Below are 13,486 nucleotides of genomic sequence, written 5' to 3'. Positions count from 1 at the left end.
AAGTAAAATATCACGTGACAAAGGGAATCGGTATCGTATGTAAATGGTTCACTCGATCACTAAGTCATCATTGAATATGTGGGAGCCATTATGGATCTCCAGATCCCGCTATTGGTTATTGGTCGGAGAGAAGTCTCAACCATGTCTGCATAGTTCACGAACCGTAGGGTGACACACTTAAGGTTGGATGTCGTTTAAGTAGATATGGAATATGGAATGGAGTTCGAAGTTTTGTTCGGAGTTTCGGATGGGATCCAGGACATCACGAGGAGGTCCGGAATGGTCCGGAGAATAAGATTCATATATAGGAAGTCATTTTCTAAGTTTGAAAATGATCCGGTGCATTTATGGAAGGTTCTAGAAGGTTCTAGAAAAGTCCGGAAGAAATCACCATGGAAGGTGGAGTCCCGGAGGGACTCCACCTAGCATGGCCGGCCAACCAAGGGGTGGAGGAGTTCAGGGTGGACTCCACCATAGGTGGCCGGCCACCCCCCCAAGGAAGGGGTGGGAGTCCCACCTTGAGTAGGAGTCCCACCTTGGGTAGGTTTCGTCCTTATGGCAAGTTTTGTGTTGGGGTCTTATTCGAAGACTTTGAGGCAAACTCTTGGGGGTTCCACCTATATAATGAGGGACAAGGGGAGGGGGCCGGCCACACCAAGCCACCTTGGCCGCACCCCATTGAGGCCGGCGCCCCCCTCTCCCCAAACCCTAGCCGCCCTCCTCCTCCACCTCTCCCGCATACGCTTTGGCGAAGCCCTGCCGGAGATCTCCACCACCACCGCCACCACGCCGTCGTGCTGCCGGGATTCCGAGGAGGATCTACTACTTCCGCTGCCCGCTGGAACAGGGAGAAGGACGTCTTCATCAACACCGAACGTGTGACCGAGTACGGAGGTGCTGCCCGATTGTGGCACCGTCAAGATCTTCTACGCGCTTTTGAAAGCGGCAAGTGATCATCTTCTGCAACAACGAGATCTAATCTCGTAGGCTTTGGAAATCTTCAAGGGTTAGTCTCGTGATCCCCTCGTTGCTACCATCTTCTAGATTGCATCTTGGCTTGGTTTTTCGTTCTTGCGGTAGGAATTTTTTTGTTTTCTATGCTACGAATCCCATCAAAACCATCATTATACTTTTCACATCCAAGGCCCTTGACCTTTACTCGAAGAGCACCAAGCCTTTCGTAGGCATCAGCTATGGATTCTCCTTCTCTAATCATAAAAAGAGCTTCCTCTGTCTTTGCTGACTCATAGAGAGCCTTTTGGATCAGATTTGGTTCCCTCTTGGAGTACTACAATCCGATCCCAAAGCTCTTTAGCTGAGTCAATGTCATTGACTTGATCCAGGAGCTTGCGGTTGATGCCACTTCTAATCTTGTCACATGCAGAGGCATTGAGTTGACGGTTGTAGAATTCAGTGGAGGTCAACCTAATGGATCTTGAGGCTTTCGGTATCCATCAACGATGACTTCCCACATCTCCACACTGCAGCTGCGAATATGAGACTCCATAGAGGATTTCCAAAAGGAAAAGTGAGTTCCATCAAAATGGGGAACATTCCCACTATAGTTTATATGAGGCATGGGTGAAGTATTTTTGGGATAGTCATGATTGACCTCATGGAAAGTTTCCGGTGGGACAGGAGCCCCACTGGAAGTCGCACTCGTTAGTTTTTTAAGCATGGCACTCATTTGTGCCATTTGGCTTTGGACTTCATCCTCCTTCTTCTTTTTCTCAGCCTCATATGTTAAGAATCTGGATTTCATCTCCTTAACCGAAAGGTTAGAATCTTCAGCCAGATGACCCTCGAATAGTTTATCCATCTCATTCTTAAGGTTGTAAAGCCCTTAAAAAGAGTCCAGGCTCTGATACCAATTGAAAGTTCAGAGATGGTAAACCTAGAGGGGCGTGAATAGGTTTCTACAGATTTTAATTCTTTCTTTGCAATATTAGACTTTGCGAATTATAAAGGTGAGCCTAATGCAAACTAGGTGAGGCACCCTAGATGATGGTACAAGTAACTCAAGCACGAAGGCTCTCACAGGCAAATATAGCACAAGTAAAGAGACCGGTTAGGAATAAACGATAGCACGCTGAGACGAAGATTTATTCCCGTGTCCCCTTCCTTTGCAAGAAGGTATGTCCTTGGAGAGGTGGGGGTCCCACGAAGGATTCACCAACGCCACGACGGCTCACCTTCTTCTCCGGAGCCTATCCCACGAAGGAATAGCTCACTCACTTGTGGTTGACTTTGAGGCAGCCTCCAAACCTTCACAATCTTGTCAGGAGCAAATCCACAACCCGGATGCTTCCGGACTTCTTTTGCCCACCTAGGGTTTCCAAGGAACCCTAGAGAGCAGATATCTCGATGAATACAAGGGGGAACAAGAATTGGCTCGGTGGAACTATAGATCAAGGCCTCCTCCATCTTTTCCCCGGAGGGATTCGAGTTCGGGTGGAGGAGGAGGGAGATCTGAGGCTTTTGGTGTTTCTATCAATGGAGTATGAGAGAGAGCTCAAGAACAGTTTGTAGTGTAGTGCCTAAGTGTTCCGAGCTAGGTGAAGTGGTATATATATGTCTTATTGAAATCCAGCCGTTGTGACTTGTCCAGCTCAGCTAACAGTCGAGGGAGCCGTTCTGCCGGGCCTGGGGCCGGGCCATCCGGCGCAGGGGCCGGTGCCGCCGGGCCACAGGCCGGACCATCCTGCCGGAACCGGATCATGCGACAGGCCAGAACCGGGCGGCATCTGGACTTACAAAACATGTGCTCCCGATGTCACCGGTGCAGGAGCCAGTCTGCGCTGAGTGGTCCGGTGCTGGAGCCGGTGCCACCGGGCCACGGGCTGGACCGTCTGGCAGGAACCGGACCGTGCATCGGGCCAGAACCGGGTCATCTTCTGGACTTACAGAACATGTGCTCCGGATGTCACCGGTGCCAGGGCCGGTCGGCACCGGGCCAGCCGGTGCCACGGCCGGCGCCACCGGGCCACATGCCGGCCGTAGGCAGAAATGATGTTTCTTATTTTTGTCGAAGTGGGGGGTCTCCCTTTACCTTCTTGTTCCATTGATACACCATTATGCCTGTTAGACTAATACCTGAGAATAATCTTATAGGCATGTATTAGTCCGATTACTCTAGCAACAGTGTCATTGTTACCAAAATAATGGATAAGGGTAAAATACCCTTACACGACCGCAACTAGGAGGGTTCGGGGGTGACATGTTTTCTGTGAGACTAGGTCCCAACTGCCTCTATGGTATATGACGTTAGGCACCGACTCCAAGGTCGCCGGATCTTGCTCTGGCTGGACCGATTAGTTGCCGGCGAGCTCGGGGACACCAAGACTGGAGGTCAACTTTTGGGGGGATTTTTGTGGATGTTATACACGATATTGTGATTTGTTACTCCCTCTATTATAACAAAGTTGTGACACTATTTTAGAACAGAGGGAGTACATGTGTACAAGTTTTTGGTCTGTTGCAATGATTGTATTACGTATACCATAGAGATATTGCATCAATATTGTACATGTTTTTCCATGATATTGGATAAGTTAGGTAAATATGTTAGAATTAATCTCTGGACGGCTGTTCGAAGAGGCCCATAGCACCTTTTCCATTCGAGGCGGCCCAGAAGCTCAAGAATCAGGGGAAGGTAACTCATCCGCTAAAAACAACAACAAAAATGGTAGTCGTAACTCATCGTCAGTTTCCAGTTTCCACTCTGTCCTACCCCCTTGCCCTGCCGTGGCGTGGCGTGGCGTGGCGATGGAGTCCGCCTCGGGGCAATCCGCCGCCGCCGCCGCCGCCGCCGCCGCCGCCAAACCCCAATCCCAATCCCAATCCCCTTCTCCTCCGATGGCGCAGTCTGACGCCGACCAGTCCCCGAAGGCGATGACGACGGCGGAGGTGGCGGCGGCCATCGCGGCGCTGCCCGCCAAGAAAGACGCTCTACGCCAGGCCTTCGACCGCCTCGCCGCCTGCTCGCCCTTCCCGCTTCCCTTCGCCTGGGTCGATCTCGACGCCCACATCTCGTCCATCCAGTCCTCCATCTCACTGCGCTACCGCCAGCTACAGGTCCTCGAGTCGGCCCGCCCCGCTCCCGTTCTCGCACCAGTCCCAACCGGCGACGAGGAGACTAGCGAGGAGGAAGAGGAAGAGGAAGAGGAAGAGGAAGTGGAAGTGGAAGTGGAGGAAGAGGAAGAGGAAGAGGAAGAGGAAGAAGAAGAGGAAGAGGAAGAGGAAGAGGAAGCTGAAGAAGAAGAGGAGGAAGTAGTTGAGGAGGTGGAGGTGGAAGAAGAGGAAGAGGAGGTTGAAGAAGTGGAAGAAGAGGAAGATGAGGTTGAAGAAGTGGAAGAGGAGGTTGAAGAAGAGGAGGATGCAGATGCCAGCAATGTGGGAAACAAGGAGGAAAAGGCCGATGAGGAGATGTTAGAGGCTCAAGAAGAGGAGGTGAAAGAGCATAAGAAATTGGTGGCCAATGACAAGGAGCACAAGGTCCACAAGGCAGAGAAAGGTGAAGAGGAGCATGAGGAGTCTGACCGTGAGATGGAGGAAGCCAAGAAGGGTTTGTTGAAAGGAGTGTATCCGGGTCTTCAAGGTCTTGTAAAGGCCTGTGCTACCATGAACACCGCAAGTCTGGTGAACATCGTGTTTAACAATAATATTCCGCGGCACGAACACCTCGTGGCAGTACGCCACGCAAAAGACGCTGCTGCTCTTATCCTTGATGTTGTCAGGCGATTTCTGCCCAACAAAAACACCAAGACCGGCAAGGTCTGGGAAAATTGTGTTACGCTTATCCGATGTGTGCCTTTGGTCGAACCCAAGCTTTCTGTGCACACCACAGAGCAAGCCAAGCAGCTTGCAAAGGATTGGAAGAAGATGATCGATAAGGAGGGGGGTTGTGGGGATTTTGGCTACCTGTCCTCATGGGCCTTCCTGTACTTCCTCATTTCTTACAACATTGTATCAGAATTTGATGTTCGGGAGATCATACGTCTCTTTGGCACTGTCCCACGCAAATATCAGAGGAAGGACTGCATCGATCTCTGCAATGGTCTTGGTCTCGTCAGTAGGATCAATGGTACGAATAATTCTTTGTCAATTCTTATTCATAATGTCTTACGCAATTTCACTCAATATATGCTAGGTGAGCAACTCGTGGTAATATCATTAAATTTTGCTGCCTCCACTGGACAGTGAACATTCACACTGTATATACTTCTTCCGGACCTTAGCATAAACCATAAATATAGAATCTTTTAGTGCATGAGGTAAGGTAGGACACCCCTTGTCCAAGAAATGTTTAACAAGCCCCCAATCAGATATTTTCCTTTTACATTCATGATCTTTATTAGATCTGTGCGTACCAACAACTATCAGCATTGCTCAGTTTGCTTCTCACAAGTATAGCACCATTGGCCTCAGAAATAATTATCATTTTTACAAAGTACCCAGGAAATTCTGTATGCAGTGCACATGGGAAATACGGGCATATTCTGTTAGAATAATCTTGATTAGGCTAGTGCTTAATTAGGGAAGTTTCCATTCATGTGCATCTTGTGGTTGGCTTGTACTCCCTCCGTTCCTTTTTAATTGACTCGGATTTAGTACAAACTTGTACTAAATTCGAGTCAATTGAAAAAGAACGGAGGGAGTACTAGTTAGTGCCTGAGTGCATGTAGGTTTGCACCTGAGTCTAGCTAGGTTCAGTCGTTTCGTTGTTTGCCTGCTGTGCATCGTAGTAGAGTCCAAGTAGGACCGTCGTAGTAGGACTTTGTCTTGGGAATCGTTTGTGTACGAGTAGGTTCTCTATATCATGGCGGGTTGTCCGGTCGTGTATTTATACACAACAGGTCATAGCTTTTATAACACACTGAGTCGAGTAGAAATAAAGAGAAAAACAAGGCATGTCACGATGCCTTTGGTAAAAAGAATTTTTGTACGTCTGTGTTTGTCTAGTTTGATGTGATTGGTCCGTTGGTGAAATCCAACAATTGGTATCATAGGGAGGTTGAGGTTTTGAAGCTGCGCCTGCCCCAAAGAGGTGACTTGCTACTGGCGCCTAGGGGCAGGTGATCGTTGTTCAGCAGAATGGCTTGGACAATACGGTGGGCACGTCATTGGCGTGTCACCATTGGTTGCAACAAGTCAAGTTCATCCTCGAGGTAGTTGCGTGATCCAACGAATCAGTCAACATAATATCTGTGAGTCATGTTTGTGTCCAGTTGAAGCGTGGCATGGTTGAGGGGTTGTCTCGTGCGGGTGTCACTTAGGGAGAAGAACACACGTGAAGACAAGCGTGTCTCGATGAGAAGATCAAGCCCAAGTGTGTAGTGGGACGAGAACCAGCGAAGGTGAACCTCTTCAATGAGGACATGTCTACATGAGGCTGTGTGATCATCAGCCGGCATGTATTGCGCTAGGTTTGGCAGGTGTAGTCCACGTGGCAGCGTGACTGGGAGTCCAGATCATATGTTGAGTTGAGTCGACAAGTCGCTGGTTTGCAACTAGTCACGGGGAGCACAAAGGACAAGGAGTCGAGATTAGGGGGGTATTGTTAGAATAATCTTGATTAGGCTAGTGTTTAATTCAGCAAGCTTCCATGCACGTGCGTTGTGTGGCTGGCTTGCATGGAAACAACATGTTAGTAGTTAATGTCCGAGTGCATGTAGGCTTGCACATGAGTCGTAGTAGAGTCTGAGTACGGCTGTCTTGGGGAACATTCGTGTACGAGTAGGTTTTCTAGATTATGGTTGGTTGTTTGGTCGTGTATTTATACACAACAGGTCAATAGTCTTTGCAATACATACTCAAGTAGAAATATAGAGAAAAACAAGGCATGACACGTGCCTTTGTCCGAAAGATTCTCTACGCGTGTGGTCGTCTACTTTGATTTGACCGATCCGTGGGTAAAATCCAACATATTCCACTTAGTCTTTTGGCATAATGCCAGGGTACATCTTATGACTTAGTTTGGATGTTCATCTATAGCAGAGCTACTAAAGATGCAGAAAGAAAACTGGATGATAGATCTCAGTATCTCACTGCTTTTGCATCATCAAATTTGTGTGTATTGCTGAACAGCACCTGCTTGATGACCCAACTGTTCACCATCTTAACACTGTTCTTCAGTGCGGCAGTGCCTGTACAACAATATGGACTGTGGTAGCTTTTATCTTGCAGCACTTTGTTTCGGAAGAACAGAAGGTGTTCATGTGTACAATTATTATCTCATTTTTGGTGCAAGATCTGTTGTTGATGTTTTCCATGTCCTCATCTTTGTGCAGACTTAATTGATTATTTGGTTGGAAATGGACAAGAGTTGAGCGCCATACGAATCACGCAGGTTCTTAAATTGGTGGACAAATATCCACCTCTTTCTCTTCTGGAGGGATATATCGAAAAGGCAAAACGGACTGCTCTGGAGTTATTTAGCAAGAATGCATCGGACAAGTCTCTGGTACGCATTTGTACAAGAAAACAATTACATTGCAATCTGTTTGTACTACCCTCGTAAGAGAATTGATAGAGCTTCATAGTTGATTTGTTGTTACAAGTTGTCATTTGCCCCACCGTTGAGATGCCTTTGCACATTTGCCATTCGGAAGAATGGAATGTACCCCCTAAGCAGACATGCAAGTTGAGCATTTACTTTTTTTTTGGAAAATTTCTACCCACTGTCTTCTTGCCCTTTTCCCCACCTTTGAGTACAGCGAGTCAGACATATCCTTTTCTTTATGCACAATGTCTTTCTTCACCACCTGCATTATTTTGTTGATTTAATGATGTCGCATCTACCTGTGAACAGAATCCGGCTAGAACAAGGGAGATAGGAAATCTATGGTTTGCACGTACTATTGTTAAACAGCAACAGGCTGATTCTAGCAAATCGATTGCTATCTTGGAAGAAATTAAAAACTTGTTAGCTGAGTATGGAAAGAGCCGTAATTTAATAAATGGCTCTGCTGCACCGAAACTAAATTCATGTCAGCAGCAAAAGAACCAGCTGCAGAAGGAAAAGCAAAGATACAAGAAGCGCAAGAAGGAGCAGCAGCAACATGAGGGAGAAGCTAGGCAGGTGCAGGGGAAACAAAGAAAGCTGCAAGGGAACCAGGAACAGCCACAAGAGAAGCGGCAGCAACTTGCACAACACAAGCCACAAGAGCGCAAGGACCAACAGAGGCACGAGGATAAGGGGCAAGGGCACCGTAATGCACAAGCGAAAAAGCAGAAACAGCAGCAACAACAAATTGAGCCAGTACAGAGGCCTCAGCAGCAGTTAAACCAGCCAAGGCCATGCATTACCAAGCAGTCCAAGCTAGCAACACCAGTTGGTCCTTCCTCAAGATCTGTACCAGCTGCGGTTGCAAGTGTGGCACATATTAGTCCCATTGGGCGTCAGCCGTTTGCTGTAATGCCTGGAGCTTCTCAACCACATCTTCCGGGAATTCAAGGTCGACCATTTGCAGCAAATGGTGTACCTCCTCAATATAATCCTTTCCAGCAAAATCCTTTATACAGCCATCCGTCGTTCTACCCCAGATAACACTTACCGCAGTGAGTGAAGTACAAGTCAGACGTAAGGAGTAGCAAAGAATTGCCTGCCATTTCCCCGTTGATGTTACTCTTTTGTTAATTAGTGAACTTACTTAAAAACCGGGAGTATCCCATGTGTTGTGATGTGGTATTTATTTCCGAAACATGTATATACTACCTTTTTGTTCATTTTGCATCTCAGCACTTGCAATGTCGTAAAACTAGCATTTGCCACACCCTCATGAATGCATGCATATTGCAGAAGCATGATAGATCAAGGAGGATGTTCTAGGCAAATGGCTCTCAGTTTTCATGTCTTTTGACTTGTGTAATCGCGCTCTCGTCGAAACTGTACCTTTTATGAATCTATCTATCTATGCGTATCAGGCAGCTGATTTTGTTATCGATGTGCTTCCTTTTCTTTTTGTTTGATGCAAATGTTGTGTCCAGACATTGCAGAGATTCTGAAGAAGTTATTGGCATTGAGATTCTGAGGACAGAGCATCACGGTAAATGCCAACTATTATACAGAAAGTACACCAGAAAGCATGGCAAAAGTAGATGTACCACAGTATCAGAATTCAGAAATGACCTAGTAAGTCCAAAAATAATACTCCAATGTTGGGCTCAAACCTGGTTTACTACTCAAACAAAGCATTAAAAGCAAACTAGGTGTAGCAGTAATTGGATGGAATGCAATGGAGCGAAGAATGCCTGACACACTCTAAAACCCCAACCAACCCCGCACTCTCCGCTCCGGCACCCATTCCGTTCCGGGAATCCCCAACCCCCGTCCTCAGCCGGTCCGACCGGCCTCCGATGGCGACGGCGACGGCGACGGCGGAGCTGGAGGCCGCCATCGCCGCCCTCTCCGCGAAGAAGCAGCGCCTCCAGGACTCCTTCGACCGCCTCGCCGCCAGCGCCCCCATTCCCATCCCCTTCACCTGGGACGACATCAACGCCCACATCTCCTCTCTCCAGTCCTCCATCGCCGTCCGCTTCCTCAAGCTCCAGGCCGCGGCCCCAACCACCACGGAGGAGGAGGACCCCGTCGAGCATCGGGGGAACGAGGACCGAAAGCCCTACCTCGAGCACTACACGAGGGGCAATGAAGAGGAGGGGGAGCGGGCCAACGGGAGGGTAGAGGGGGCAATCAAGGCGTCTCATGGCCTTGAACTGGAGAAGGAGGAGGAGGAGGAGGAGGAGGACGAGAACGAGAATTCCAAGGAGACCGCAACGGCGTCGTCAGCTCACCGAAGCAATGGGGAATTTGCAGGCGGTGTGAGGCAGGATCTTGATCTTGTGGCGGCGTGCGTAAACATGGATACCTCGACGCTGGTGGACATGTTGTACCGGCGCAACATGACATTCTCACGCGCCCGAAGCCAATTCCTCCCGGCACTGCTGGGCGCCGCGGAGCCCCACGCCCTCGTCGTTGGTGCCGTCAGGGTCTTCTTGGTCAGAACCGAGCCCAAGAACAACGCGCACTGGGATAACTGTGGTTCGCTTCTCCACTGTGCCCGAGAGCTTACCGACGAGCCGTCCGCTGGCACGCTGGAGCAGGCCAATCGGCTGGCAGAGGAATGGAAGGAGATGATTGGGAAGCCTCAAAGTAGCAGGGACCTTGGCCGGCTGGCCGTATGGGGCCTTCTGCGATTTCTTGTCTTATACAACATTACCTTGGAATTCGATGCATCTGAGATCATCCATCACCTTGGCTGCCTCCCGGCCAAGAAAAAGCGGCACTGCATCGACCTCTGCAATCATCTTGGACTAATTCATACCATGACTGGTATGCTACGATGCCTCTCACTACTGAGTACGTCATACTTTTATTTATGATATGTTGTAGCCAGTGTATTGTACAACCCACTTAGCGTCCTTTTTTGCTTACATGATCGGTTCTTCATAAATCGGTCTTGTCAGTCATCACTTCACGTTGTCGATGTTGAGCTTGTTCTGCACACCCCCTGTGGAAGTTGCCTCCGATGAATTGTGTTGTGCACTCCAGTTTGATGGCGATCGTGCAGATTTGTATTGGACACTGAAGACAGTCTCCAAAACAATTTCAACTTCAACAAATAGCAATTGTAGTTATTATCAGAAGATGGCAAACCTATTGGTATCATTTTCATATGGCCTATTGAGATACTTTTAGTTGTATGCCCTACCCGTGAACGGGTGCTCAATGTTGCTTGCTCTTCGGATGTGAACCAACGTATCCACCATAAATTTTCAAATATGAACATATTCAACATGTTAGCAGTTAAGGAGTCACGTCCCTATAAGGTGCACTATCTGGACTTGTACCATGTCCTTATCATTATAGTCAACATGATAGCTGGCAACACCAAGAGCAATTTTCGAAAATACAACTAGCCTCTTTGGAGTAATTTCACTGTTTGCACATTTGCAGTACAAAACTGTGACGAACACAAGAGACAATGTGACGAAGCTGATTGCTATCCTTTATAAAATATACTATTATTTATACGTTTCCAACTTCTAGCTGTACATGTTAAAATCCTACATCCAGCTGGTATTTTTTTGCCCTATTTAAAACACAATAATTTTTACAAGAAACAGATCAAATCCCACTATCTTTCATGATGATTCTTTTTGTCTGGTGATGATTACATATTTCTCCATGTAATCTTGGTGATGCATGGTCAAACTGACACTTGGCCATTCATGCACATACATATGTTTGGTATATTAGTTCCGAATCATAATAGTCAACATCGCCTGCTTTTGAAGTGTTGATGCATAACTTATGTCAAGCGAAGAAGCTACTACTCTGCTAATTTCAAGCTTAAATATACATATTCTATTGTCAGCTTGCATGTATGCAACTTCTAACTTCTGACAGTATGGTTTGTTACTGGTTGGCCTTTTTCCAATGTCTCATTTGCAGTTACTGCCTGTACATATTCTTTAGCCGCAAGTACTTCTTTCTATTATCTTAAAAAAAGTTATTACTTGTAGCAGAACATCTTTTGAAATCTTGATACTCCTAAACTCCTGCTTTAAATACTACTCCCTCTGCCCAAATTAATTGACGCAGCTCATGAGTACACTTGTACTGGACATAGTATATAGTTTCGCCAATTAATTTGGGCCGGAGGGAGTACTAGATTTTATAAGTGGAGTTTTAGCTCTGTCCTATTAGGTTTGCCAGTTGCATGTCTTATTTTGAGTTCTTGACTCAATCTTATGCAGACTCAGTCAATCATCTGATTCAGAATGGACAACAACTTGATGCTATCAGACTTGCATGCGTTTTGAATTTGACCGATAAATATCCTCCACTTTCCATGATGAATGAATATGTTGACAAGGCTAAGAAGACTGCTCAAGAGATACTAAGCATGGAAAGTGATTCACCGGAGTCTCTGGTATGTCCTATATCTTGGATAAGATTGTCTTTAGCTTGCATAAGAAAAGCCTTTACTCGATGATGACTTGTTGTAATTGTACAGGAGATATCATATTAAGTTTGCATGAATGTGACTAGAGTTGGACAATGCAATCGTCTTCTTTAGCACTCGTAGTAGATCCTTTATGTCATAAAACCGAATTCTGAATCAAATCTACATTCAGTTATACCAAGTGAAACAAGCAATCTTCAGCTCTTTCCAGGAACTAAATTGCATGCATATTTAACGCAGTTTAGTTAATATGCTGTGGAGTAGTTCATACTCTTAGTAATATCAGACCAGATCTAGAAAAGTAGTTCTGTTGGAAAAAAGCATCTACTTCACAGGATAAAATTTTGCTTCCATATACTGATATGCAAATATGTGTTTTCGTCCCAACTGATTTAATCCCTTTGATTATTTTCCTTGAACAGAATCAGGCCATGACAAAGCAGGTTAATGCTCTAATATTGTCATGGAGGGCAGTTGATGAGTACAATATCGAGTCTGTCCACCGCAATAGCATCAAGGCAGAAATTACCCGGTTATTACATGAATATGCACACAAGAGGCAAAGTTTATCAGATGCTTCTTCGCCTGGTTTGAATGAAGAGCAGCAAGAGCAGTGTCAGCAGGAGCTGCAAGTGCTGGAAGAGCAGCTCCGAGAGAAGCAGCAAACCAAGGCACAAGAGCTGCAGCCAAAATGGAGTGGGCAAGAGTCAGGGGAGAAGGGGCAAAACAAGAAGCGCAAGAGAAACAATTACCGGCAGAAGATGCATCATAGATTTCATAAGCAGCCTAGGTTATCTCATGCTGGTTCATTTGCCCATTCTGCATACAATGCAGGGTCAGGATTTGGTCATCAGGGCGGCCAACGATTTCCAGGAGTTCGAGGCGGGGCAATTCGATATGGTGGTCCCTATTATCGCGTAGCACCTGATGACGCGACCTATCGACCTAACTGAAGATATACGAAATTGAAAGAGAGAGAATCTTGCAGTTCTGATTCGTGTTGCCTGGCTCTTGTTAGTGGACGGAACTGCTACTTATGCATACAGCCGATGCACAGTTTATGACCTCTAACTTCACCGTACTGTACCGAAATCTGAATGACATTTCCTGATTGCCACCTGCATGACATCTATCATCATTTTTCATTTCGACATTTAAGCTTCCTTAATCTTAGTATGGCCAATAAGATTCACATTATTATACTTTGCAGAAGATGAGTTTCTATGTGCCGTTGTGTGTTGTGACGGTTGTGGCTGCCTGGCCGGGGCTTCCTTTCTCTTGTGTTAATTTGCTGCACGGGAAGGAGGAGCAAAAAGCTCCAGCGCGGCGGCTGCAATTGACGGCGATCGTTTCAGTTCCGCGTTTTTTTTTGGCGCCTTTGGTAAGCTGGGCACCTCTAGGCTCGCATCGGGCAGGAAAAATTGGCCCGTTTGGTTGCCCGTAAGCCCTCCGCATTGTGACTCAAACCGGTTCCAGCGGGCCTGTCCCGTTGTCGTGCGATTTTGCACGTGTGGAGAAGC

The 13,486-nt window shown here is 46.9% G+C and overlaps 2 protein-coding genes across 3 annotated transcripts; both read left to right on the top strand.

Annotated features, from left to right (window-relative positions):
* Positions 1 to 3,765: 3,765 nt before the first annotated feature.
* On the top strand, positions 3,766 to 8,739 carry LOC124695874 (FRIGIDA-like protein 4a). The gene is made up of 4 exons (XM_047228680.1): positions 3,766 to 4,179; positions 4,279 to 5,083; positions 7,290 to 7,462; positions 7,811 to 8,739. The coding sequence occupies exons 1-4, from the start codon at positions 3,766 to 3,768 to the stop codon at positions 8,546 to 8,548; spliced, it is 2,130 nt and encodes a 709-aa protein (XP_047084636.1). The 3' UTR covers positions 8,549 to 8,739.
* Positions 8,740 to 10,178: 1,439 nt separating this feature from the next.
* LOC124698738 lies at positions 10,179 to 13,165 on the top strand. Of its 2 annotated transcripts, none has more exons than XM_047231182.1 (3): positions 10,179 to 10,330; positions 11,758 to 11,933; positions 12,389 to 13,165. In XM_047231182.1, the coding sequence occupies exons 1-3, from the start codon at positions 10,324 to 10,326 to the stop codon at positions 12,917 to 12,919; spliced, it is 714 nt and encodes a 237-aa protein (XP_047087138.1). In that variant the 5' UTR covers positions 10,179 to 10,323; the 3' UTR covers positions 12,920 to 13,165. The 2 variants fall into 2 exon arrangements, with proteins under 2 accessions (XP_047087138.1, XP_047087137.1); XM_047231181.1 differs by having other exon boundaries at positions 10,179 to 10,357.
* Positions 13,166 to 13,486: the final 321 nt, after the last annotated feature.

The sequence above is a fragment of the Lolium rigidum genome, chromosome 3, assembly GCF_022539505.1.
Source record: "Lolium rigidum isolate FL_2022 chromosome 3, APGP_CSIRO_Lrig_0.1, whole genome shotgun sequence".
Taxonomy (NCBI): Eukaryota; Viridiplantae; Streptophyta; class Magnoliopsida; order Poales; family Poaceae; genus Lolium; species Lolium rigidum.
This window is presented reverse-complemented; position numbering and strand designations above follow the sequence as displayed.

Bases quoted from the DNA above. Each gene is read 5' to 3' on its own strand.
- LOC124695874 (XM_047228680.1), top strand. From the start codon at position 3,766: ATGGAGTCCGCCTCGGGGCAATCCGCCGCCGCCGCCGCCGCCGCCGCC. The intron at 4,180-4,278 runs GTGGAAGTGGAG...GAAGTAGTTGAG, and splicing joins AAGAGGAAGAGGAAGTGGAA to GAGGTGGAGGTGGAAGAAGA. The intron at 5,084-7,289 runs GTACGAATAATT...ATCTTTGTGCAG, and splicing joins TCTCGTCAGTAGGATCAATG to ACTTAATTGATTATTTGGTT.
- LOC124698738 (XM_047231181.1), top strand. From the start codon at position 10,324: ATGACTGGTATGCTACGATGCCTCTCACTACTGA. The intron at 10,358-11,757 runs GTACGTCATACT...AATCTTATGCAG, and splicing joins ACGATGCCTCTCACTACTGA to ACTCAGTCAATCATCTGATT. The intron at 11,934-12,388 runs GTATGTCCTATA...TTCCTTGAACAG, and splicing joins GTGATTCACCGGAGTCTCTG to AATCAGGCCATGACAAAGCA.